At 34.3% G+C, this 25,058-nt stretch overlaps 1 protein-coding gene across 1 annotated transcript in view; it reads left to right on the top strand.

Moving 5' to 3' along the window:
- Positions 1–25,058, top strand: part of LOC142328037 (dual specificity mitogen-activated protein kinase kinase 7-like) — a 67,717-nt gene that overhangs the window by 19,405 nt on the left and 23,254 nt on the right. The window contains exons 7-8 of the mRNA XM_075371485.1: positions 3,477–3,644; positions 16,616–16,840. Of these exons, the coding sequence (XP_075227600.1) occupies positions 3,477–3,644; positions 16,616–16,840 (393 nt within the window). The remainder of the gene's footprint in view (positions 1–3,476; positions 3,645–16,615; positions 16,841–25,058) is intronic.

Raw genomic sequence — 25,058 nt, forward strand, 5'->3', positions numbered from 1 at the left:
TCTGCTCTTATGCATGGTATCAGTGATAGGTTCTAACTCTTTGTACATGACTTTGTTGGGCACAATCCACCACTACCCGTCATTCTAGTACTTTTTATTGATACAGGTTCTTCCAATTCTTCTTTTGATTTTGTGGATTCTTATTTGACTTTTGATTGTTCGTTCAGGTGGAAGAGTGTTTCTGCTGCATTAGTAATTTCTGGTTTTATAATTGTGTTGTAGTGTCTTATTTTTGTGTGTTTATTGATTGGCATTTTTTATTGTAAGTGTACCAGGTTAATTTTTGAGCTTTAGCTAGTTTGTTTCTTCTTATTTGGATAGACTTTTTTTCGTTTAGATTGTTATTATTTCTTTGTGGTACTTAAATTGGGTTACTATTTTGATGTTATTACCATTTATGATTACTTCTTTTAATCGTGTTAGTTTTTGGGGCATAATTTCTGTCTTTTTGAATGAATTTGAGGCCAGTTTTATTTTATGTTTTGAAGTTCTCATATCTGTGATTTAGCTTCATCAATATTATTTGCTTGTAGAGCCAAATCATTGGTGAAACTAAGATAGTTTGTTTTGATTTTTCGGCTTATTTCTACTTTTGGAGGCATTTTTTGAGCTATTACCATTTTTAGAGTGCAGTTGAATAATAGTGGTGAGGAGAGCCCATTGCCTTGGCGCAGTCCTGCTTTGATCCTAAATGGTTCTGAGAGCTTGCCTCTGAATTTATTTCAGTCTTAGTGTTTGTGAGTTTTATCATGTTTATTAATTTGGTATGTAGTCTGCGATGTCTTAGAATTTTTAGTAGGGATTCTCTGTGGATGCAGTCATAATTTTTCTTGAAATCTACAAATGTTATCATTACCATGTCTCTGTTTTTTCCTGTTGTGTAATCCAGTATTAGCTTGAGACTCATGATCTGGTGTGGACAGTTTCTTCAGGGACTGAAACCTCCCTGGTAGTATCCTAGTTCCTTCTCAAGTTGTGAACTGATTCTGTTGAGGATGATTCTTGAAAGAATTTTGGATCTAGGAGAGAATTTTGAATATCTAATTTTGAATTTTGTGTCTAGAAGTAAGATTTCCCTGTAATTTGTTTGCAGTTATCTGTTTTGTCCCCTTTTTTATGTAGTGAATAGATGACGGTTGTCGTCCAGTGTTCTGGTCATTCTTCTTCAATCCAATTATTGCTGTTCTTCCTGCATGTTTCCAGATCTCTACAAAAGTGTTACTCCTGCTGCTTTGTTATTCTTCATTTCACCCAGTACTTGATAGAATTATTTTATTATGGTAGGATTGATGTTTTCTGGTGGTGGTGTTATTAAGGTTTTGGTGTTGGTGTTTAGGAGTTCAGTCAGTACTGTTCTGGAGTAATTTAGGAGTTTCTGGAAATATTTAGTTAGGATTTCCGTGTTGTCTATATTGTTATGGGCCAGTTTACAGTTTTCATTCTTTATTGGTAGGGTTGGGGTTTTGTGTCTTTGGAGCTGATTTTTGAAGGTATTGTAGTAGTCCGTTGACTGTGTTTTATTGAATTATTATAGTGTGTCTTTATGATGTTGTCTTTTTATTCTCCTTAGGGTTTGGCTTCTTTTCTTTGTTTTACTAGATTTTGGAAGGATGTTTCTGATTTTTGGTATTGGCAAAAGAGCCATGCTTGATGATGTCTTTTCTCCACTGTTTTGTCACATTCACTGTTCCACCATTGATGTTTTTTATGGTATTTTATTGGGGCTAATTTTTTTACGATTTGTTTAAGGTTGTTGACTAGCTCTTCAAATTTATCTGTAATTGTTAGTTTTTTTGTAATTTTCATTCTTGATTAGTTGGGTTCAGGGGCTTGGTTTTGTTATTTTCTTTGAGGAGTAAATTTAATTTTATGACTACATAGTGATCTGAGCCTATGTATATTCCTTGGAGGACTTGCATTGTAAATCTCCTTGTGTTTGTGTACGTCCATAAAGACATGGTCTAGTTGCTATTTCCTTTATTGTAGTCAGGGTGTTTACAGGTTTTGAGTTTTTAAGGTTTCCTCTTGAAATATGTGGATTTTGAGATTAGGTTGTGGTTTCTCCAGAGATAGACAAATCTCTGTCTGTTTTAGTTTGTTTTTTATTTTGTCTGGGCCATTTTCCAATGATGTTGTGGTATCTTCTTTCTCTGCCCAGTTGAGCATTGAAGTTTCTGATTAATTGTTTGACATGGTTTTTGAGGATGTTATTTATAATCAGGTTGAGTAGATCTCAGAATTAAACTGCTTCTTTACAATCTTTTTAAAGTTATTTCTATTTTTATTTATTTAATTTATCGATCTATATTATAAACAAAAGTAATTATAGTTCACTTCCCTGTCTTAAACCAGTTATAAAATCATATCAATCTGAAAGTCCCACTTTTGTCTTCAAACAGATGTTTTTTTGTTCATTATCTTGGCTATTCTTATTGCTCTCCTTCCTACATTCTTTCTTTGCATAGTCGTCTGCACTAATTTTCCTTCATACACTGACTTATATTTTTTGTACAACCAGAAACATAATCACAAAAATTTTCTCCTTTCCCACCTCTTTTTCATTTCTTTTTACTGGAAAAATCAAGAGAATTTTGCCTCTATCTTTTTTTAAAACCAAAGTAAGAAAATTGAAATAAAAACTTGTTCTGTTATGTTCTAGAACATTTAGCAAGATTGTTCATGCAGTTTCTTTGTCTCTTTTATTATTTTTTTCTTAATTTAAAATCTTGTTTTGTTTTAGTTGGAAGCTACTGAGACTTAATTGGCTGATTCTGTAACATAAAATAAATGATAAAGAATGAGATTATTTTACAAAAACAGTTTTAGCAGCAAATCTGACTAGTAGAGTGATACTAATTGGTTGATGGATTGTTTATTTTTAAAGTTGTGTTAGGATTATGTATTATTTAGATTAGTTGTTAATTCTGAAAAATCTGTTTGCTCCTGTACTTGAAAACTAATAAGTTTTCATTTAACATAAAATAAGGTGATATTTCCAAGATTTTTTTTTATTTATAAATTATTAGTGGTTTGTTTTAATCTTAAGCTAAGCTTAATTTAATCTCTTTGTTGATATTTTTATTTTTTGGCTGAAAAGAAAACTTTACAGTATAAACTTCTGCGTGGTTAATAGGTTTTTATTTAACATTACATTGGAGAGAAAATTGATAATGTTTATTCCAATAATCCCATGCAACAGGCATTTTCATTAGATGAAATTTAAAATGTTATCTTCTCTATTTATATTTCCTTCTTTTGCCTAATATAAAATGTTTTGTTCCCTCAGTGAATCAAGAGTTTTTGATCTATGCCATTTTGAGGTATTTTCATGTACATTATTATGTCTGTTTATATTTCCTACTGTTAAATATTTCTCAATTGTAGCTGTTAAATACATGTTGATATACTAATTATTTGTTTATATTGAATGAATATATATTCTAGTAGTAATTTTATTTATTTTTTTTATTTTTTAGTCTAACAAAAAACTATAGTCATCGTCCCAAGTACAAGAAACTGTTAGAGCATCCTTGGCTTCGTAGATTTGAATCTGAAGAAGTCAATGTTGCTGAATGGTATGCTCAAACTACAAGTCAGTGTGACACTAAAGCACCTGCTACTCCAACTAATTCACAAACTAGGAAGTAAGACTTTTTAAATTAAAAATAAATTTTAAAAAATAAATAAGAATTTATTTATTTTGTGAAGATTAGTGTTTGATATTGAATTTTATAATGATATAGAATTAAACCATGAAATGAAAACCCTTTTTTTCAGTCTACATTTGGTATCAAGCTAATGTAAGAAATCTAATAGTAATGGTTTTTACATGGGTTCACTGGAAAATGTCCTACTATAAAAAAAGGTAATATTGAGTACTTAGTTTAAATTTTGCTAAGTTTTCTAGTTTGTGTTGAGATTTAATCACACGTATATTTTGTTTTCTTAGACCATTGACCACTGAGTTTTAGAATGTTTTTTGTATGCTCTGATGAGGTATTTTTTAAGTGAGAAATGTATTTAAATTTACATAAACTGTATGGATGTAATCTGTAAAGCACACTGAACAAACTTATCATTTACCTTCCACACAAATTTTTCACTACAAGCCAGAATCATTCTGTTTCTCAATGTATCAACATTTTTGTTGTGTGCACATTCATCTTCAACATTACATACTTGTTTGTTTCGATGAAATCAGATTTACCATTTATAGTATAGGCTTTTCTTTCTTTTCCTGTTTAGCCTCCGGGAATTACTGTTCAGATATTACTTTAGAGGATGATATGTATGAGTGTAAATGAAGTGCAGTCTTGTAGAGTCTCAGTTCGACCATTCCTGAGATATGTGGTTAATTGAAACCCAACCGCAAAGAACACCGGTATCCACGATCTAGAATTAAAATCCGTATAAAAATAACTGACTCTACTACGACTTGAATGCTGGAACTCTCGACTTCCAAATCAGCTGATTTGCTAAGACGTTTTCACCACTAGACCAATCTGGTGGGTTTTATAGTATATGCATATATTTCATTATCAGAAAGACTCTGAAATCATGCCAAAATAAAATAAAAATGTATATCTAAACCTGGTAAACTACGTTCCTTATGTAGTTACAGAATATCTAGATGGGGCACATGTTGGTTTAGGCACATTAACCTTTATAATGGCTGTAAAAGTTATAATAGCATTTATAAACAACATTGCACTAACAAATTTGGTAACCACTTTAATGGACGAATGATTATGATTGCAGTGGTACGTATCTATCATGGACAGTAGTTATTATTAAATGTATATTGTGTCTTATAAATGTGTGCTAGGAAGTTTTATCATAAAATATAACTATATACACAGTATGTCAAAAAAAGTTCCTGAACTAAATAAAAAAGCAGATTTAAAGATAAACGAATTTACTCACATCAGCCCTCTGCATGGAACCCTTCTCTAGTTATACACTCATTGCAGTGGTGGTAGAGCCTGTCAAATGCTCTGGGGAAATTACTTTGCAGGATCGCCTTCAACTGCTTGGCGCAAGCCCTTTGGATGGCCAGAATATTGTTAAAAAAGCGGCCTTTCATCTTCAAAGTTAGTTATGGAAACGGAAAATAGTCTGCTGGAGTCAAGTTGGGTGAATAGGACGAGTGAGATAAGATGGTGCAAGCCCTTTGGATGGCTGGTATGTCATCAAAAAACCAGCCTTTCATATTCAACTTAAGTTTTGCGAACAGAAAATAAGTCTGTTGGAGCCAAGTCGGGTCGGATAAGACAGATTTGATTTGTGGCCTAATAATGTGTTAAAACTGTTGCCATGTGTGCCGGGGCATTGTTGTGCAATGAAGTCCAACTGCCTGGACCCCAGTACCTGGATCGGATTTGATGAATGTGATGCATCAGGTGATTCATTACTTCCAAATAGAATTTAGAATTCTATTTCCAGTTGGACAAATTCATGATGAATCAGGTCCTTTGAGTCAAAGAATGCTGTCAACATCGTTTTCACACTTGATTTTTGCTACCCTGACTTTCGCTGGTCTTTGTCCTTCAGGATATAACCAAGCATCAGTTGCATTTGTGGGCTTGTCCAACAAAGTAGTAGAAGCAATACAGCGAGCATTAGTTTTTCCAGTAGGTAGTTTAAGGAATCTCTGGTCATGGCTGAAGATTTTCAGAAGGTAGGAAAGTCCAGGTGGAAGAGGAGGCCTGAGCCTTTACTATCAGGCTTCTCAACTTCAGAAGACGAGGGCTTAGCAATGGATGTAGGGACATCCACCCAGGTAGAACCCAACCTCATGATAGAGGCATTCAAGCAAATAGAGGCATTCAGAAAAGCAAAGTGCACACCTGGCACTTCTGCCCTGCTGGTCAAAACGACCCAGAGCAACCTGGACTACTTGATGGAGTTCTTAGAGCACCCTTGCATCATGGATTCAGGTGCGAGAAAGACAATTTTTCCTCATTTGGCCAAAGTTAAAGAGATACTTTCTGCTATGACAGAAGGTTATGAGACCCTGGCCTCCAAGCTCAAGGAGTTCAAGGTGCTTCAAAAATCAGTTCCTGCCCCAGCACAGCTGGGGCGCTATGCTGAGGTTATCTGTGGTAAACCTGAAGCCAGCCATGCTAAGAAACCAGAAGTACTTTTTGTAAATAAGCCAGAGGGATCCACGAAAACATGTTCCAATCTGAAAAAGGGCTCTCAGGCTGCCCTCCATGACAGCCAAAATGGTCTAAAGATTAGGGACATGAAAGAGACCAGCAAGGGTTTGGTAGTGGTAGCAGGTAATAAAGAGACTGTCTGAGACACCAGGACTCTCCTGCAGTTCAGAAGCTAGAGGTCAAGGTGGATCCAATCATAGTCGTAGAGTCCGTGACATTGTGTATGACATTGACCGCAGCCTTTCTGATGAGGAAGGTCTGACCCTGATTAGGAATCAGAACACTGACTTGGATGAGGCTATGTTCAAAAAGGAATATAGGAATGCATGGTCTTTAAAACAGGGAAGTGTGATGCCCCAGAGTATCACAGTGTGTTCGAGTTAGGTGCTGGTCTCTTCCAGAAGTTTCTGTCTGAGGGAAGGATCTTTTTGGACTTTACATGTTGCTACATCAAGGAATACCTTGACAAGGAGCGATGCTTCAAATGTTGTCACTTTGGCCACAGGGCCAAATTCTGTAAGTATACGTTGGTCTGCACCCATTGTGGTGATGAGGGCCACAAGCATGACGATTGTTCGTAGAATAAAGAGGCTGCAACTTGCATTAACTGTAAAAGTTTGTACAAGAATCATAGGTACTCGATAAATAGCAAGGAGTGTGAATGCTACAACAGAACAGTTGATATTTATTTCAACTCTCTCGATGGTTAGGCTTGGTAAACTAAATGCCTAGGGTGCCTATATAGTCCAAATTGAGTTAGGTGAGGTTGTGGAAAAACAGAGTCTCAACTTAGTTCTACAACACCCGTACATGGTCAATGGTGATCTACCAGGTTTCCCAGGTTGAAAGAAGTTTTTCATTTGTGACAGTAAATCCCCGCCGTTCTGTGCAGAGAATATTTAGATAGTGTCTTCGTATGGCAGGCCCTGACATGCATCATGTCGTAGTTAAGCTTGCTGTAGTTGGTTTGGACCTAATCGTTCATACTTTCAGTACAGGAATCCCACCGAACAGCATTTGGGGAAGTAGGATAGAGATGTTAAGACTGGTAGCCGGTTGTCCAATTCTGATATAGGTTGATGAGAATGCCAAATCGCCTCTTTGGCACAGTGGGATCACAGATGATGGCAGTGAATTAATCTAAGGTGTCATTGCGCAGCATAATTTTGATGTTGCTGGCAAATTGTCTACTTTCACCAGAGCGGTTGGGTGGAAGGCCTTCTGTGGTACCAACGTTGATGTTACCATTGGCAAGGACATCCCTGGTAGGAAACAGAACTGATCTGTAGTCGATGATTTCGTGAGCAATCAATGACTAATAGTGTTTGACTTGGTAGGTGGGCTGCGCAATGACTGTAGGTGGTACATTCCTGTTCAGCAGGGGCACTTTCTGCACAGGTGGATTACTAGGTGGAAGACTGCCAAGTAATTTGTAGCCTCGTTAGGAATAAAGCCCCCGGATATGATTGCCTCACAGTAGAACTCCTTGTTCACACGTTGCCAGTGATTCTTGGTTCCCTGACCAGGGTTTTTAATAGGATGCTTCTTGCTGGATATTTTCCAGCGAGTTAGAAACATGGTGAGATGAAACTGCTCTTTAAAGGTGGCGACAAGGACCCCACTGTAAGTTCTTACCGGCCTCTGACGCTCTTTTCTGTTGTATGTAAGCTTTTAATAGTAGGCTGACTTATAATTGTTCATTAATGGACGATCAGTATGGTTTTCGTTCTGTCAAGGGCATAGAGGACGCTACTCTTAGGATAATAATTTGTCTTCAACCCGTGAGTTTAAATATGTATTTGGCATCTTTTTAGACATATCCAGGGCCTTCAATAACTTGTGGTGGCTCTGTTTTGTTTCAGTTGGAGCAGCATGGTTGCATGCAAAATGAGGTTGAGAATCTCCCGAGCTATTTCAGCAACAGAACTGTTGTCCTTCGTGACACCAGTTTGGAAGTAGGAAAGACCCTTTCAAAAGGTTGTTCACAGGGCAGTGTTTTAGGTCCCCCTCGTCTGGGTTGTTGAATTTGACTAATGCAGTGCAGATGCCCAGTGGCTATCGCATTTTGGCTTATGCCGAAACATAAGCCACAATGCGACAATGCAATCCATCTTTGGATGGGTTGCTGCTGGTTGAGGGGAACTCGCATGCTGAGATAGAACTCACAGCTATTCAGGCATTCAGGCATGTAAGGTACTAAGATTGTGGAATCTTTAGCATAAGATGATTTACAGTGCGGAGAGAACCACTACGATGTTTCTTAAAGGTTGTCTAGCCATGACCGATCACCCACAGGTCGTGATGGACGGTACCAATTGGGTATGTTACCGTTCAGAAATATCTGGGTGTAATCCTTCATGAGAGGCTTCAATTCTAGGAATGCAAGGAAGGTACCTTCTTTGGTTTTTGTGGAATCATCCACCCCAATTGGGGGTTTAATTTTCTTACCATGTGTATTCTTTACTAAGGTGTCTGCAAGGACATAATGTTGTATGATGCGTTTGTCTGGGCTCATCGTTTATAATTCCAGTGTTATAGGGACATTTTGTTGTGAGTCCAGCATCTATTGTTAGCTGTTGTCAGAGGCTATACAGAACTGTCGAGAGAGAGAGGGGCAGTCTCTGTGATTGCCGGCATAAAACCCATTGACATTTTAGCTATGGAATGTAGCAAGCGGTTTATCTCTAAGAAGATAGGCCTTCTTACTTGAAGACCAAGGTTTTGACTCTTGGCAAGTTAGGTGGAATGATTGTTATACTGGTCGATACACATGGTATATTTCCAGATGTTAAGGACTTGGGAGCTGTTAGGTGGGTTTCCCTCAGTTAGTACATAACTCAATTCCTTTCAGGATATGGCGCCCTTAGGAATAGTTTGGTTTGGCTAATTCGAGCTTATGCCTCGATTATAGGGTCGATGATACTGGGGACCATGTTCTTTGTTTTTGTCCTCGGTATGAGGTTGAACATACCAGAGTTGTTAGGGAGTTCAAGAGAGTAAACTTCTTTCTTAATCGGTTAATTGGAAGTCCCACAGAGAATGGACTATAGTAGCTGGCTTCCTTAGTTTTCTCGCTTCATTTAAACTCATACATAATCATCCTCTGAAGTATTATCGGAATGGTAATTACCAGAGAATAAACAGGAAAGAGAAAGGAAAAGGCGTGGGGTTTGTGCTTTCATGAATTCGATTAGCTAGTTCAGAGGGCAACGAAGTAGGACTGTCAAGATGTCTGAAAGAAGCCTACAGTGAAGGCTAAGGCATAATTTACTGATGTAAATGTCTATCAAGGCATTTACATTGGTGGCATCCCAATGAGGCCTGGGTTATTACTGTGAGATGTAAATTTTTAGAGGGTCAAAAGACGACCTCCGTTAAAGCCCATCAAGGCCAAGAATGGGGGATGTGGTGGCCAGAATCGTCACAAAGCAGGTGTGTTCCCCTACAGGGATTGGGATGTTCCATGTCACAAACTCGCACAAGGTCACATGAACACAACGTACATAGCCGAATATAACTTGGGACTGGAGTGATGAAATGTGATGAAATTTTGTCTACCTATACTTGTCAAGACATCGTACTACATAGTTCCTTGGTTGTCCAAGAGATGGTGCTACTTGTATCAACTATAGAAATTTAGTTTGGAAGCTTTTCAGATCTACTGTGTATGAGTTTTGCAGCATTCCCTTACACAAGGTGGCATAATGGACATGGTAAAAGAGTTATCTTTTTTAATCCTGCCAGGTAATTTAGACATAACTTTAAAAAATGGAAGCAGAAATTTGAAATATATTTTAAAGCTTCAGGAGCAGCAGAAATAAAAGGTGGTGGAACTAAAGTAGCTGTATTGTTGAATGTATTTTGAGAAGCTCTAGAAATATACAACAAATTCGACCTTACAGTAGCAGAAAAAAGATATAAATAAAATATTTTTGAAAGATATTGTACATTTATGACAAATGAAAGTTTGTTACATTATCAATTTTTTATTCTTGAAAGAAAGGGAGAAATATTTGATAGATTTCTAACCTTACCTAAAAGTTTAAGTAAGAATTGTGGTTTGACCAGTTGAGAGACAGTTTAATGTGTGATCAAATCATTAGAGGATTAAATGATATACATTTTAAAGAAACATTATTAAAAGAAGATAATTTAGATCTAATAAAAAGCATCCAAATTTGTAAAGTTTCAGAACTTGCAGCATTACATATAAAACAATTCTAGCTATTTCAAGGATCATTCGTTTAATGTGTTCCATCAAAAAACTATGAGACTCAAGGTGCAAAATTGAAGGATATGACTCTAGCCAGTTTGAAAAGTAATAGGCCTGTAGTAAGAAGTAGACAGCAAGTTATGTTACAAGTGCGATAGCCGTCATGTGTCTGGCTTACCAAAACCAGTGTCATAAATGTAATGTAATCATTTCTATAAACTGTATTGTTCTAAAAAATTGAATGTAGCATCTGATAATATCAGTTCTTGTGTAGATATGGAGCCTGAATTTGAAAATCTGTTCATAGGTAGTGTAAAAATAGGCAATGATAAATTTTTTTTGTTGTAGCCGCATATAGATCAATGGTAAAACTATTAATTTTAAATTTGATTCTGGAAGTGAAATATGATGTTATGCCTGCAGATAGAGAAATTAAATTTTAAAGGTAATATTCTCTAATAATATAGAATTATCTAATTATGATGGTTCGCAAATTGACACAGTTGGTAAAGTTAACCTTAAATGAACTTAACAGATGGAAAAATAATTTTCATTTAGTTTCAAGTAGTAAAAAACAAAGATAAAATTCCAGCTGTTTTAGGTTTACCAACTATTCTGAAGTATAATTTGATAGAGAGAAACTGTTAAAATAAAATTGAGGTCAATAATACAGTTGATAAAAGCCCTTTAGGCTTCAGTGTAAGTAATAATGTAAGTAAGTTAAGTTTGAAAAATATTTTGTTGGAATTTAGTGATGTATTTGATAGTAAGTTAGGATTAATAAAAAAAAACATTCCTAAAATAACTGTAAATGACAAAATTTATCCAAAGTTGAAGCTAGTAGGGGTGTTGCCAAGAGCTTGCAGTTATCATTGAAAAATAAGTTATATGAACTGGTTAGTAAAGGTGTTATTGAGAAAATAGATGAACCAACAGATTTTTTAAGTAATTTGCTGGTGGATAGAAAACTGAATGGTATATTAAGAATATGAGTAGACCCCTCAAAGTATGAATAAAGTCGTCAAAAGAGAATGTTTTAAAGTACGTTTGAGGAATTGGCCGCACATATGACAGGTGCTAGAATGTTTAGTGTGTTGGACACTACTATGATTTTCTTTCAAGTTAAATTGAGTGCTTAATGTTGGTAATTATGTTCTTTTACCACACCTTTTGGTGGAAAAATCAGTCACCAGAAGAAGCCCGCAGGGTTCTGTGTTCGGTTCCTTGCTGTGGAAACTGGTATTCAATGGATTTCTGGGATTGACATTCCCAGAAGGGGTCATGGCCCAGGCTTTCACCAATGACTGTTAGTTCATGATAATTCACGACTAACAGCTGGAAGACCGGGTGCAGGCGGCTTTGTCAACCGCAGAGGGCTGGATAAACATGCAAAATTTAAAGATTTCTGTGCCCTAGATAAAGTATATGCTTTTCAAGGTGCAGACAAATTATCATACAGTTGTAACCTCCATATTAAGTATAAAGGCTGTGTAATCAGCAAAGTTAGAGTTCATAAGTACATAGGTGTTTTGTTTGATGTGAAGTTGGTGTTTAGCAACAACATTAGGCAAGTAGTGGCGGACGTCATCTCTGTAATGCACAAGCTTAGGAGGATTGCTCGGAAGAATTATGGGCTGTCGGGTCGTCATTTGTACATGGTGTACTGAGGTGTCTTCAAAAGTATAACCTCTTATGCTGCATCCGTTTGGGTACATTGTTGGAAACAAATAGAGCGCAAAATTTAAGGAGTGCCCAGCGCAGATCCTTAATCATATGCAATGGTCTGTTTAAAACAACCTCCTACTCAATACCACCGTATTGGGAAAGGCTCTTCCAATCGATTTAGTGGTGAAAGTTCGAGCGGCCATGTGGAAAATGCAAAGAGGCAGGGAGGTTGAGGCATTTGGGATGCGGTTTCGAGCTGGGCCTGTACCGGAGCGGAATGGTGATCTCAATGCACCAATTCTAAATTTCTAACAGTTGCCCATCTCCCAGCTGCAGAGGAGGCTTTACAGCCTTGTGATGGAAGCATGGCAGCAAGAATGACATGCCATGACTAAGGGTAGGTCCTTGTATAAATTTATACAAGACTTGCGGGGATGTACGCCTCTAGTTCATTTTTAAGGGCAACAGAAGCCCAAGTGCTCTCCAACTATGAGAATTTGAACCAATATTTGTTTCAGTTCCACCTGGCAGCTGATGAGCTGTGTGTCTGCGGGAAGGTCCAGTTGAACGAATGCATGATGTTCTACTGCTCATCTCTTGGGAGGGGGGGGATGAACTCAGGCCACTCTGGAACAAGGGGGAAATTGGCCACTCATAAGTGGTGATCCACTTATTGTTTGACTGTGTGGGAGTTCCTTGATGCCATTCCTTTGTTCAACCAGCATCAGTAGTTTAAGGGATATAAGACTCCCACTGCTTGCTGTAGGTAGCTACCCTCGAGAAATAGCTGGCTATCGGTCAAATATAGCTTCAAGCACTATAATATGGCGGACAGGTACTTGCTGGCATTCAGTGACCTAGGGATGGCAGCAAATTGCTGTCCTTGATGGAATAAATTATGACAAGTCATATATTTTAGTATGTAGATACTAAAATATGGGTGTGCCTACCCATTTTAGTAATATATAACAAGTGAGCGGTAGGACAGGCAAGCAAGTGGCGTAGGACACCACACTTATTCCACTCATGCAGTTAGGTAAGCTCTAGGAGCTAATTAGGATATTTGTTGCTAAACTGTTTTGAGGTACAGTAGCCGTTTGTGGTATGGACACTCGGTCTGCTTTAGGGCGACCGAATGGGGTTGGATAAATGCCAGACAGACCAACATCATTTGGTAGGCTGCAGAACCTCGCGATGGTAGTATGGCAGCTGGAATGGGATACCACGACTAAGGGAAGATCTCTGTATAAGTTTAAATGGGTTCTGGGGGATGGTATGTCTTGAGTTCATTTTTAAGGGCAGCGGGTGCCCAAGTTCTTAACCAACCATGTCAATTTGAACCAATATCTGTTTTGGTTCTGTCTGGCAGCTGATGAGCTGGGCATCTGCAGGGAGGTCCAGTCAAATGAACACCTGATATGTGACTGCCCTGCTCTTAGGAGGATCAGAGACCAGGCCGCCCTGGAACTTAGAGGTCAATGGGAAAATTGGCCACTTAAGTACTTAAAACTTTATTCTGGCCTAATATGTCTAAACAGATAGAGGGATTTGTTTCAAATTGTGCTACCTGTTTACAACACAGAAAAGCTAATCAGAAAGAATCAATGACTGTTGAGAGAAATTCCAGATAAGCCTTGGAGTATCTTAGGAACATGTTTTTCAATATAAAAAAGTAGTATTATTAAGGTAGTAGATTTTTTGAAATTGTTAAATTAGATAACTTAACAGTCGATTGTACCATTTTAGCAGTTAATTTATATTTTCTGTTAATATTATTTACTACTGATTTATTATTCTCTGATAACTGCTCAAACTTTAGTAGTTTTAAGTTGTGAAAAATGGGGTTTTAAACATGGTACTAGTAGTCTTTTGCATCATCAATCAAATGGCTTAGCAGAAAGATATATTTAAACTGTGAAAAGTGTATTCAAAAAAGCTGAAGGGCAGGTATTGACAAATATTTAGCTATTCTTAAATAAAAAATGTACTCCTATTTCTGACTTGAATTCAAAATCTCAATTTTAATTACTGTATGGAAAACAAATCAGAGGCTTATTTTCAAATTTTAATTGTCAAGACAGCAGGATATTAACAAAAAATGTATGATAGAGTTCATTTCAAAAATTGTACTGTGACAGTGGTGCTAAAACCCTGAGCAAACTCTCAAAGGGTGATAATGTAATTGTTCTAGTTGTAGTGGTAAAATTGTTGACATTGATGATAAGGCAAATTCATTTAGCATTTCTTGAAAACAATAGAGATTGATAGAAATAGAAAACTTCTAATAAAAAAACAGTAATAATAAATTTAATTTTATACAGTTCAATCCTCAAATTAAAAAAGAAATTTGTTGTATACTATTAATAGTGTAATACTAATTGTAAAGGTATTGTGCAATATTGATAGTTTTCATAACTTGCAAAATCTATTCAAAACTATAACTGGCTGTACTGTTGTTAAAACATCTTATTTGAAAGCTTATTTTAGTGGTTAAGTAAATGTTTGTTGGTTTATTATTTTGATATTGTAATTAATTTTTTTATAAAAAATAAGTTTAAAAAATATTTCTATTAAAAAAGAGATATACTCGACAAGTGATCATGGTGACAGTGACATCTGTAATGACAAAGTTATTAAGTATATATTGTATCTTATAAATATGCACTTATTTTAATATTATAACACCGGTTAAGGACTATATATAAAAACTGTAAATGTATAAAAGTATACTGGAGGAAATAAGATTGAAATTGTAAATATTATATAAACATTCCGCCAGAAGGCATTTTCACAAAATTGCAAGTTTATGGTCATTGTTAAATCGTCTTTTTATATTACTACACTATTCTTACGAAGGAAAAAGTGCTTGGCTTTGAAAGGTTAATTTTTATAAACCATGGGATGGAAAAATTGAGTTTTATACCATACTAAACTGAGTTTTTCAGCATTTTTTGATATTTTTGATGTATTTGAAGAAAAAGTAGAAATTATGGTCAGTCACCATAAAAAATATCCTTTTTACATGTTTTCCTAATGGTGCAGGTTTGATGTTTTATAGCTTTATCAGATTATTAAAAAAAGAAGAAAAACCAATTTTAATCATTTTTAGGAGAGCTTTATGTGTTGTAATTGAATTCAAAATTGTATTTTTAAAAAAAAAAATTGTTATTTTGGCTCTTGATGATGTAGGATTCTTTTGTGAAACTGAGTTGCAAAACATGATTGTGTTGTATACACAGATTCTTAATTTCAATTAATAATGGAAAAACTTGTGAAAAGTGGAAAAAATTTCTCGTAAAATGTATATGATCTGAACTATCAGGTAGTAAAGAGAATAGTTCCTACATGTTAATACAGTTAATTTGCTGTGAGTGCTGTGAAGCTACTGTATTTGTCTCTTAACAGATATCTAAATTTGCTAGTTATTTAATTTAAAGTTCTTTCCTTTATTACAATTTTTCACCTTATTAGTTGAAATTATATATGTACTTTTTTTATTGTGTTGTTAAAATTCATAGTTAGTGTTAAAGAAAATTTCATATTTTTACTGAGAGCCAAAATAGCAAATTTTCTTTAACATGGCTACTATATTCAAACCAACCATTAGAAAAATTAATAAAAAAAGAATAAACTTTATTTTTAAACATTATGTCTATTTTTTCCAAATTAATTGAATATCAACTTTAATTAAAAAAAAGACAGTTAACAGGATTAACATAATTGCTTACATAATATATCAAAAAATTAAATTTTAATTGAAGTCTTAGAATGCAGTGAGTTAAATAATATTTTGTTTATATAAATAATTTTAAGCAATTAAGATATATCATTGTGCTACTGTGAGGGATTGATTTCAGTGCATCCTATATTCCTGAATAAAACAGTCAGTCTGTTTCTATCCAAGCATTGTTCTATTAATTTTGAATACATAGTATTCCATACATATGTGTTGAAATCCATCTGATTAATCTGCTTATGTAGAAAAAGAAATATCTTACTTTTATCTTGTTATGTGACAATTTGCTCCTCAAATCTTCATGTGTTTAATGAAATACTCACCCAAAGTAATAATGAAGTAAAATATATCCTTGTGTATTAAAGTTTGTACACCATGTTCCTTATGAATGTGGAAAATCTGTGTGAGTTTGCCAACTGACTTCTGCCTGCTTTTTCCTCCTCAAGCCTTAGGATATCCATAGCCCAGAAATTATTTGGCAAAATCAGGATTATTGTATTAAAAGCGGTTTATGAAAAAGATATGTTACTGCTTGTAAAAAGAAAGGTTGGTTGATTCCTGTCTTCTTCTGTAACTGGGCATGTGTTAACAAATTTAAAAACAGAATTTATTAAAAAGGTTTTCCAATTTTATAGTTGCAGATGGTTTATGTTAAAGGTATATCAATCGACAAATATAATAGATTAGTGTAATTATAAATTTATTCAGATATAATAATTATTACATGATCTTTATTTGTAAGATAAAGACAACTATAAAATCATGAAAACTGTGATAAAATGATTAATTTTGCCCTGTTTATGATTAAACAAGAATAGTAAAGTTTTGCGTTGTTTATAACAGATTTATTCCACCACCAACAACTGCTCCTCGAAGACATGTTCCTTTACCAGCTCCTTCTAATCACAATCATCGTATGGTATCAGAAGCAACTGGTCTACAAGCAAACGGTGATGTCGGATCCAGCGGAAGGTTTTCACCATTTAGAGCTGCTGAACCACCACCTGTTTCACCCAGGCTTAGTGCTTCACCAGTACCATCTGAATGGGATCGAAATAGGAATGTTGGGTGGGTTGATTATTATAATTTTTTTATGATTGATTGTTTAATTTTAAGAGTGTACTTTTCTCCTGTATTTATATTTGAATGTGTAATATATTAATTTATTTAAGTTAAACTTTTTGTGGTCCATTTTTTCCTTTTTCCTTTGTGTGCAAATATTTGTATTACAATATAATAATATTCTTTCAGCCTACACAAATAATAGAATTAGATAAACCCTCTTACCTTTAATTTTTTAGTTCATCAAAACGCTTTCAGGCGTAAGCCCATCCTCGGTGATATCTTTGATAAATTCTTAAACTATTTACAATCCACACAATTCTATTAGCTTTTTACGTTTTGTAAAAATAGTTTGCTTAATAAAAATAAATTTAGAAAAAATATTTGTTCAGTCAAGAATGAAAAAGAATCTTGAAGAGGTAAGAGTGTTTATCTAATTTTGTACTTTGCAGAGGTTGAAAGAATAATATATTGTGTGTATATATATATATATGTATATATGGGTCAATCCATTTGAAGTGTCCCAAAAAAACATAAGTTGGTTGCTTGACCAATTCAATAAAAAATTGAAACTTACTTGTTTCCTACATGTCTCAAAACCTTAAAACTATTTTTTTCTAAATTTTTTATTTAAACAGTTTACCTGTGGCAGCCATTTTTGTTACAGTGCACACACCTATTTTTGTGATTGTAAGGGTTTATGGAAAAAAATCATAACTAGAAAACTATTGGTCCTGGAAGGATGAAACAAAAAGCAATTTATTCATATTTTCTTAAGGTAAAATATTGGTCCTGACCAAAGTTTCATTTACCTATCTCTCCCTCCCTTCTATGAGAAAATTACCAATAAAGTTAAACATTAAAAACTGTGAAATTTCACTTTTATTAATTTTTTTCAAGAGGCAGAGATGGCATACACAGTTAGAATTATTTTTTTATATGTAGGTATATGTTAACGTTTAGTACCTATTTGGTAACTTTTGATGAATTTTAACAAAATATAAATATAAATAAATATATATAAATATATATAAATATATAATATATAATATATAATATAATATATAATATATACAAAATATATATAAATATATAAATATTCTATAATTAACTTGTTTTATATATAATTATGTAATATAATAATAATGTATGGTTAGTTATGTAAGATTATATTTTATATGTCATAATTATCCTCTTGAAGACTGCAGAATTTCGATTGAAAACACTCGAAATCAAATTGTAATTTGGTAAGCTGTTTTAAAATTACATATAATAGATATATGTTATTCGTTTTACCATAAATAATTTTAATGGTGATATAGTTAACCCTATTTTTTTATGAATTATTGAAAACTAACTTTTTAAAAAAATTCTGATGAGGTTGGTGATAAAAATCTCAAATTTGCACACCTTGCAGTGTTTTTTTTAGATGTTTATGGCAAATAAAAACGTTTCTTGTGAATTATAATAATAATAAATTATAACTTCTCAAAAATCATGAAAAACCTGTTAAAAGTGATACCATTTTGACTCACTAATTTAGTGCTCCAAGGAGGGTTTCTTATCTTCTTTGCACTTTATATTTGTTTTATTTAACCCCTATGTTGTTGACATTTTCAGTATTTTTAAAGCAATTTTTTTAAATTATTAATGATAGGTCATAATTTAATAACTTAATTATACCAGTAACCCAATAAAATTTTGATTCAATAATGCTTGTAAAACTTACCCAAACTGAGATTTCAATGAATAGCAAACTTTTTTTTTTCAAGAATTCATTTTTATTTTTATATTGGTTTATTTTTGTAACGCTATCAAAGAAAAAATAAATTGTAGCAAAATTTTAATTGTTCTTCAATGAAATAGCCTGTTTTATAGTAATTAAAGTTTATTATTTAGTGTGGTTAAACAACTGCTGTGCTATCTCTTCTGATATTTCTCTTGAAATTGTGTGAGAACAACCCGTCACTAGTTAGTTCAAGTGATGTCAACTTTCTCAGGACTTTGCAGATCGGTACCCACAGTTTGTCTTGTTGAGACTTTTGAAATTATGTACATGGTCCAGCTGAGTGAAAAAAATGAACCTGCACTTTGTAATTTTTGAGGCAGATATCTACTAGTTCTCTTATCCACCACTGATCATCATAACACAAGCAATAGAGTCTTCTTCCTTAAGTGAAAGTGGTACAATACTTAACGTAGGATGGTCTTCATAGTCCTTGGAGTCTGAAGTAAAGTAACATCTTACAATGCCTTCTGATACTGGAATATACTTAGGGTAGCTTCTAGTACCAATAACTCTTTGACAGCAGTCAAACCAATTTATTAGAATTTTTGAAATCTTAGTTATCATCTGATTTAATCAAAAAAATACTTGATGTTTTTCAGCTTGTGATTATAAAATGAATATACTTCATCAGTGTTTAGTATCTGATTGTTTAATAGTCTCTCATTTTGTTTTCTCCTATACACCATCACAGGTGTTTTCCCCACAGGATGATCCCAAGAAGTGTCATTCAGCTTCAGGGTTGAAGTCTTTTTGTGACTGTAGAAATTAGCAAAATTCTTCTTATTTTTAAACTGACTTGAAGCACCATCAGTAAAACAGGTGAGTTTTTTAGTGTCCTGTTGTACTTCCTTGATATGGTCTGTTAAAAGTTTTTGAAAGCAATAGAATGTTGTATTGTGGTTCAAGTGTCACTTAAAATACAGACACTTTTGTGTTGTAACGCATCATTTTTCTTGAAATAGAACACAAAAGGGTGAACTGTGGCTTGGCTGTTGATCCAATTGAAGCTTTGTGTCTCATCTTGAACAAGAAGTGAAAAGTGCAAAGTCTGCCAACACCAAACATTCTTCTTCACCTAATTATGATTTTTTTCTTCTTGAAAAACTGAGCTTGAGATTTTGACAAGAAATGGTGAGTTTTCAGCTTTTCCAATTTTTCCACCAGTGATTCGAAAAACTCATAGTTTGTCTGAAGAACATCCCAACCCCGTAGGGGAAGCACCCGTCTAGTGACATTCCGGTCGCCATACCCCCCTGTTCCTTGCCTTGTTGGGCTTTAACAGGAGCCGTCTATCGCCCTCTGACTTTTTACATCTCATAGTAATAAGCCTGGCCTCGTTGGGATGCCACTGATGTAAATGCCTCTGTAGACATTTCCATTGGCGATTTAATAATTTAGCTTAATGTCTTCGCTGTAGGCCTCATCCGGACATCTTGAATGTCCTACATCGTATCCCTCTGAACTAGCTAACCAAGCTCGCGGAAGCACGAACCCCACACCTAGTTCTACTTATTATGAGCCAATTGCGTGAATATCTCAAAATTCAGGTCTGAAGAACAGTAACCATCTCTGCCCTATCAGTTATTGCCCACTGCTTGTACATTATTGTATCTGACAATACATCATACTCTTTGGAAAAGTTGAGCATGTCAAATACTACCTGCTTACCTGGACATTTGGTGCACATATTCATCATACAGCTGTAGTTATCCTTGTCACAAACAAAGATGCCTACTATGTCCTTATAATCAGTATAAAAGTTGGGGAACATCAATCATGAGTTTGATGTTCTGGTGGTGGGAGCAGACAAACTGTATGAGTTCTGAATACACCAGCAAGATACACCATTTTTGAAGGAGTTCACAGAATTTTGATCTTATGATTTTTTCCTCAGGGTTTTCTCTTTTACAGGAGACATTGTAAAAAGTTGTTTGATAGTTTTTAACGTAAATTTAATTCTATTATTTTTGTAATATTATTCATTCGATTAATTCGAATCGTTCAGTTCATACCCAGCTAACACAGTGATAGAGACTCACAGTTCATTAATTCAATTTATTAAAGTTTGTGCTTCAACCGGCAATTCTCCACTACTACTACTAGTTTCATTTAAATTTATAAGAACAAGGTGCTTTTGCTTATGTACTTCGACACCATCAACACACATGCTAATTCAATCCTTTTTATTAGGACACAGCCTGCTATTATTTTCATCTTCATAAAATAACACAACTTCTTTAATTGTGTCATTACTAATTTCTGTTTTATGTCTTTTACCTAACATTGGTAGAATGCCTTGTTCTTGACTAATTCTGTAGTAAGTCTAACCAAATGCTCAGACACATTGAACTTTGGTATTATTTTAGATCTGGTCCAAGATTGGGGAAGTAAACTGATGATTGTAATCTTATCTTCTTTAGAAGAATGAACACATTCTTCTTTTCGTTTTAAAATAAGGTCATCATATTCATGTGAAGAAGATTGAACTGGATTTTCATTCTCAGAAACTTTTGAGTCAAAATACAATTCAGGATTCTTTTTTTATTTTTCAGATACCTTATTTTAAATTTTAATGCTGATTGCCTTTGATCTGTGCTTAATTTCTTCAATTTTGATGGAGGTGATACACCCAAAATGCTACAATCAGCATCCAATTGTTCAATATTATGATGTGGGGTAATGTATTTCTCTTGGTCTTCGGATTCATATAGTTCTTTATTTTGCTGAGAAAAAAATGCTTTTGAAACAGTTAACACAAAGAGACTTTCCAGGAATTAAATTTAAATTTGGATAAGGTGTTCTTTAGGAGCTTGCTCTAATATTATTTGTCTTAAGTTTTCTTAACTGTTTTTTATGAGTTCTCAAAGGGCCACAACAGAACTGTTCATACAGGTGACTGAATTTTGGCAAAAATATTTTTTCATTATATTTAGAAACACTAGTTAGTGACTTCTGAATTAACATGTAAAAAAATATGTTGGTTTTCATCACTAAATTCACAAATTTTAATAAGTTCTTTTGGCACTTTACCATACACTGTTTTATGACATTCTTCATTCACATAGATTCCTATGGAACATTGTTCTTCCATTGTTTTATGTGAAATTACTTGAAAATAGTGTAAAAATTTATCTGATTTTAAAATTTGAAAATATAATAATATTAAGTAAAATTTATTTATTTAATCAACATATCCAAACACAGTATGAAGTTTGAGAAACTCTGTAAAGATGTGAACAGATCACTAACTTATATCAGGCTGACCAGTCTGTAACTGCAAAGCTAAATGATGCAATAAGCAAAATGAGCATGTTGCAACATGAATTTTCCTGACAACTGGAAATGACTTGAAGCACTTGTTGTAACATGAACACTGCAGTTGAATGGTACAAACAAGTCTATTTCAACTGTAGTAATGAGTATAAAAATATTAAACTGCCAAGAAGAAAAGAAACCCCCTTGGAGTACTTATTTAGCAAGTTAAAATAGTAACACTTTTAACAGGTTATTCATGATTTTTGAGAGGTTATAACTTTTTTATTAGTACAATATACAAGAAACTTTTTTATTTGTCATAGACATATACAAAAACATTAAGTTTTGTAAATTTGAAATTTTTATCACCAGCCCCCCATCAGATTTATTTGAAGCCAAAATTAGTTTTCAAAAATTTAGGGGTAAGTGTATCACCATTAATATTATTAATGGTAAAGCTACTAACATATACCTACATATAAAAAAATAATTCAAACTGTGTATGCCATCCCTGCCTCTTGAAAAAAATTACCAAAAGTGAAATTTCACAGTTTTTAATGTTTAACTTTATTGGTAATTTTCTCATAGGAAGGAGAGAAAGAAAATATGAATAAATTGCTTTTTGTTTCATTCTTTTAGGACCAATCGTTTTTTTTAGTTATGATTTTTTCCATAAACCCTTACAATCACAAAAATAGGTGTGTACACCATAACAAAAATGGTTGCCACAGGTAAACTGCTTAAATAAAAAATTTTAAAAAAAGTTTTAAGGTTTTGAGACATGTAGGAAACAAATAAGTTTCAATTTTTTATTGAATTGGTCAAGCAAACCACCCTTGGGTCACTTCAAATGGATTGATTCATGTATATATATTATTGAAATTAATCTTTTTAGGATTCATATTATTCCTCTGTACAGTTAAATTATATTTAAAATCTATTAAATAAAACACTTAGTACAGAATATTGAGGTAGTTAAATCTTACCTTAATTTTTCATGAAAGTTGCTTTCATGGGATCGCACATCCTCAGTCATGATTGACTGAGGGAATCATGACAGATTCCTTCATTATTATGTGTTTGCCAATGAACTACGAGGGTTATTTTTTTTTCAAGGTCTGATTGGTCAATTAAAACCACTGAAAATAAAAAAATTTTTATTTGTAACAAGTACTTACATAGTTACACTATTTCTCTACATAATCGCCACTCCGATTTAGACATTTGTCGTAGCGTGGTACCAATTTTCCAATACCCTCGTCATAGAACGGAGCCGCCTGTGTTTTCAGCCATGTTTCTACGCTGGTCTGCAGCTCGATGTTTGTGCCAAAATGTTGTCCTCCTAGCCAGCGTTTCATGTGAGCAAAGAGGTGAAAATCGGATGGAGCCAAGTCCGGGCTGTATGGTGGGTGATCAAACACTTCCCAAAGAAAATACTGCAGGAACTTCTTTGTTACAGCTGCAGCGTGCGACCGAGCATTGTCATGGAGAAAGACAATGCCTGATGACAACATTCCTCTCCGCTTATTCTGAATTGCCCTTCGTAGAGGTTGAAGAGTCACACAGTATGAGGGTGCAGTGATGGTCATGCCACTTTCCATGAATTCCACCAAGAAAACTCCATTCCGATCCCAGAACACAGTAGCCATACACTTTCTGTAGGAGAAGGTTTGCTTGAACTTCTTTGGTTTACTGGGAGAATGAGAACGCACCCACTGTTTGGATTGTTCTTTTGTTTCTTCAGTTTCAAAATGGACCCATGTCTCGTCCCCTGTGACAATTTTGTTCAAAAAATTTTCTCCTTCATTGTGGTAGCTCTGGAGAACGTTAGGGAGGCATCCATTCTCATTGTTTTTTGATGGTCAGACAGCATCTTGGGAACCCATCTCGCACACAGTTTGCGGTACTGAAGTCTCTCACTCATAACGGGGTAGAGAGCTGACCTTGAAATTTCAGTAAACGAATCACTCAATACAGAAATTGTGAACCGACGATTTTATCGGTTGACACTCACTTCCTTCCCTGACTGCCTGCTTCATGAACATCTGTACGTCCTGCTTTAAAGTTCCTGCACCATTGTCGCACTTTGCTGTCACTCATTGAATTTTCACATTACTTATTCGTCTATGAATTTCAGCTGCATTACACCCGTCAGCCTGAAAAAATTGAATTACCACACGCACTTCACACTTGGTGAGAGATGCTATTGTTGTAGACATGTTTACGTGCTAGCTGCGTGTTCAGAAAACAAAGTGACGTGGCGTGATTGAAGGCCATACTAGAGACGCTGTGCAACACATGCGCAAAGGTTCATCCAATTTTTGCACGGGTTTTTATTTCATGACTGATCGGACGTTGAAAAAAAATAACCCTCGTATTATTTGTAGAATAAACTAAGTGATAAGGTTTCTTTTAAGTTGAATATATATATGTGTGATGAATTTAAATATTTAGAATAGAATTTATATATTTAAATTATATTAAATAAACCATCTAGTATAGAGTAATGAGATATATATCTCACCATAATTTTTCATGGGAATCAGTTGTGACTTACTCAGTCGATCATGACTGATGATGCTGAATCCCACAAAAGTACTTTCATGAAAATTTAAGGTAAGATATGTTTGTCTTAACTCAATATTCTGTACTAGATGATTTATTTAATAGAATTTCAATATATAAATACTATTAAATTAACCACCTAATATATATATATATATATATATATATATATCTATATCAAAACATAGATGAAGTCCTACGCAAGAACTATCGCATGAAAATAAACAAGAACAAAACAAAAGTAATGAAATGTAGTAGAAATAACAAAGATGGACCGCTGAATGTGAAAATAGGAGGAGAAAAGATTATGGAGGTAGAAGAATTTTGTTATTTGGGAAGTAGAATTACTAAAGATGGACGAAGCAGGAGCGATATAAAATCCGCATAGCACAAGCTAAACGAGCCTTCAGTAAGAAATATAAGTTGTTTACATCAAAAATTAATTTAATTGTCAGGAAAAGATTTTTGAAAGTGTATGTTTGGAGTGTCGCTTTATATGGAAGTGAAACTTGGACAATCGGAGTATCTGAGAAGAAAAGGTTAGAAGCTTTTGAAATGTGGTGCTATAGGAGAATGTTAAAAATCAGATGGGTGGATAAAGTGACAAATGAGGAG

The sequence above is a fragment of the Lycorma delicatula genome, chromosome 7 (genome assembly GCF_047948215.1).
Source record: "Lycorma delicatula isolate Av1 chromosome 7, ASM4794821v1, whole genome shotgun sequence".
Classification (NCBI taxonomy): Eukaryota; Metazoa; Arthropoda; class Insecta; order Hemiptera; family Fulgoridae; genus Lycorma; species Lycorma delicatula.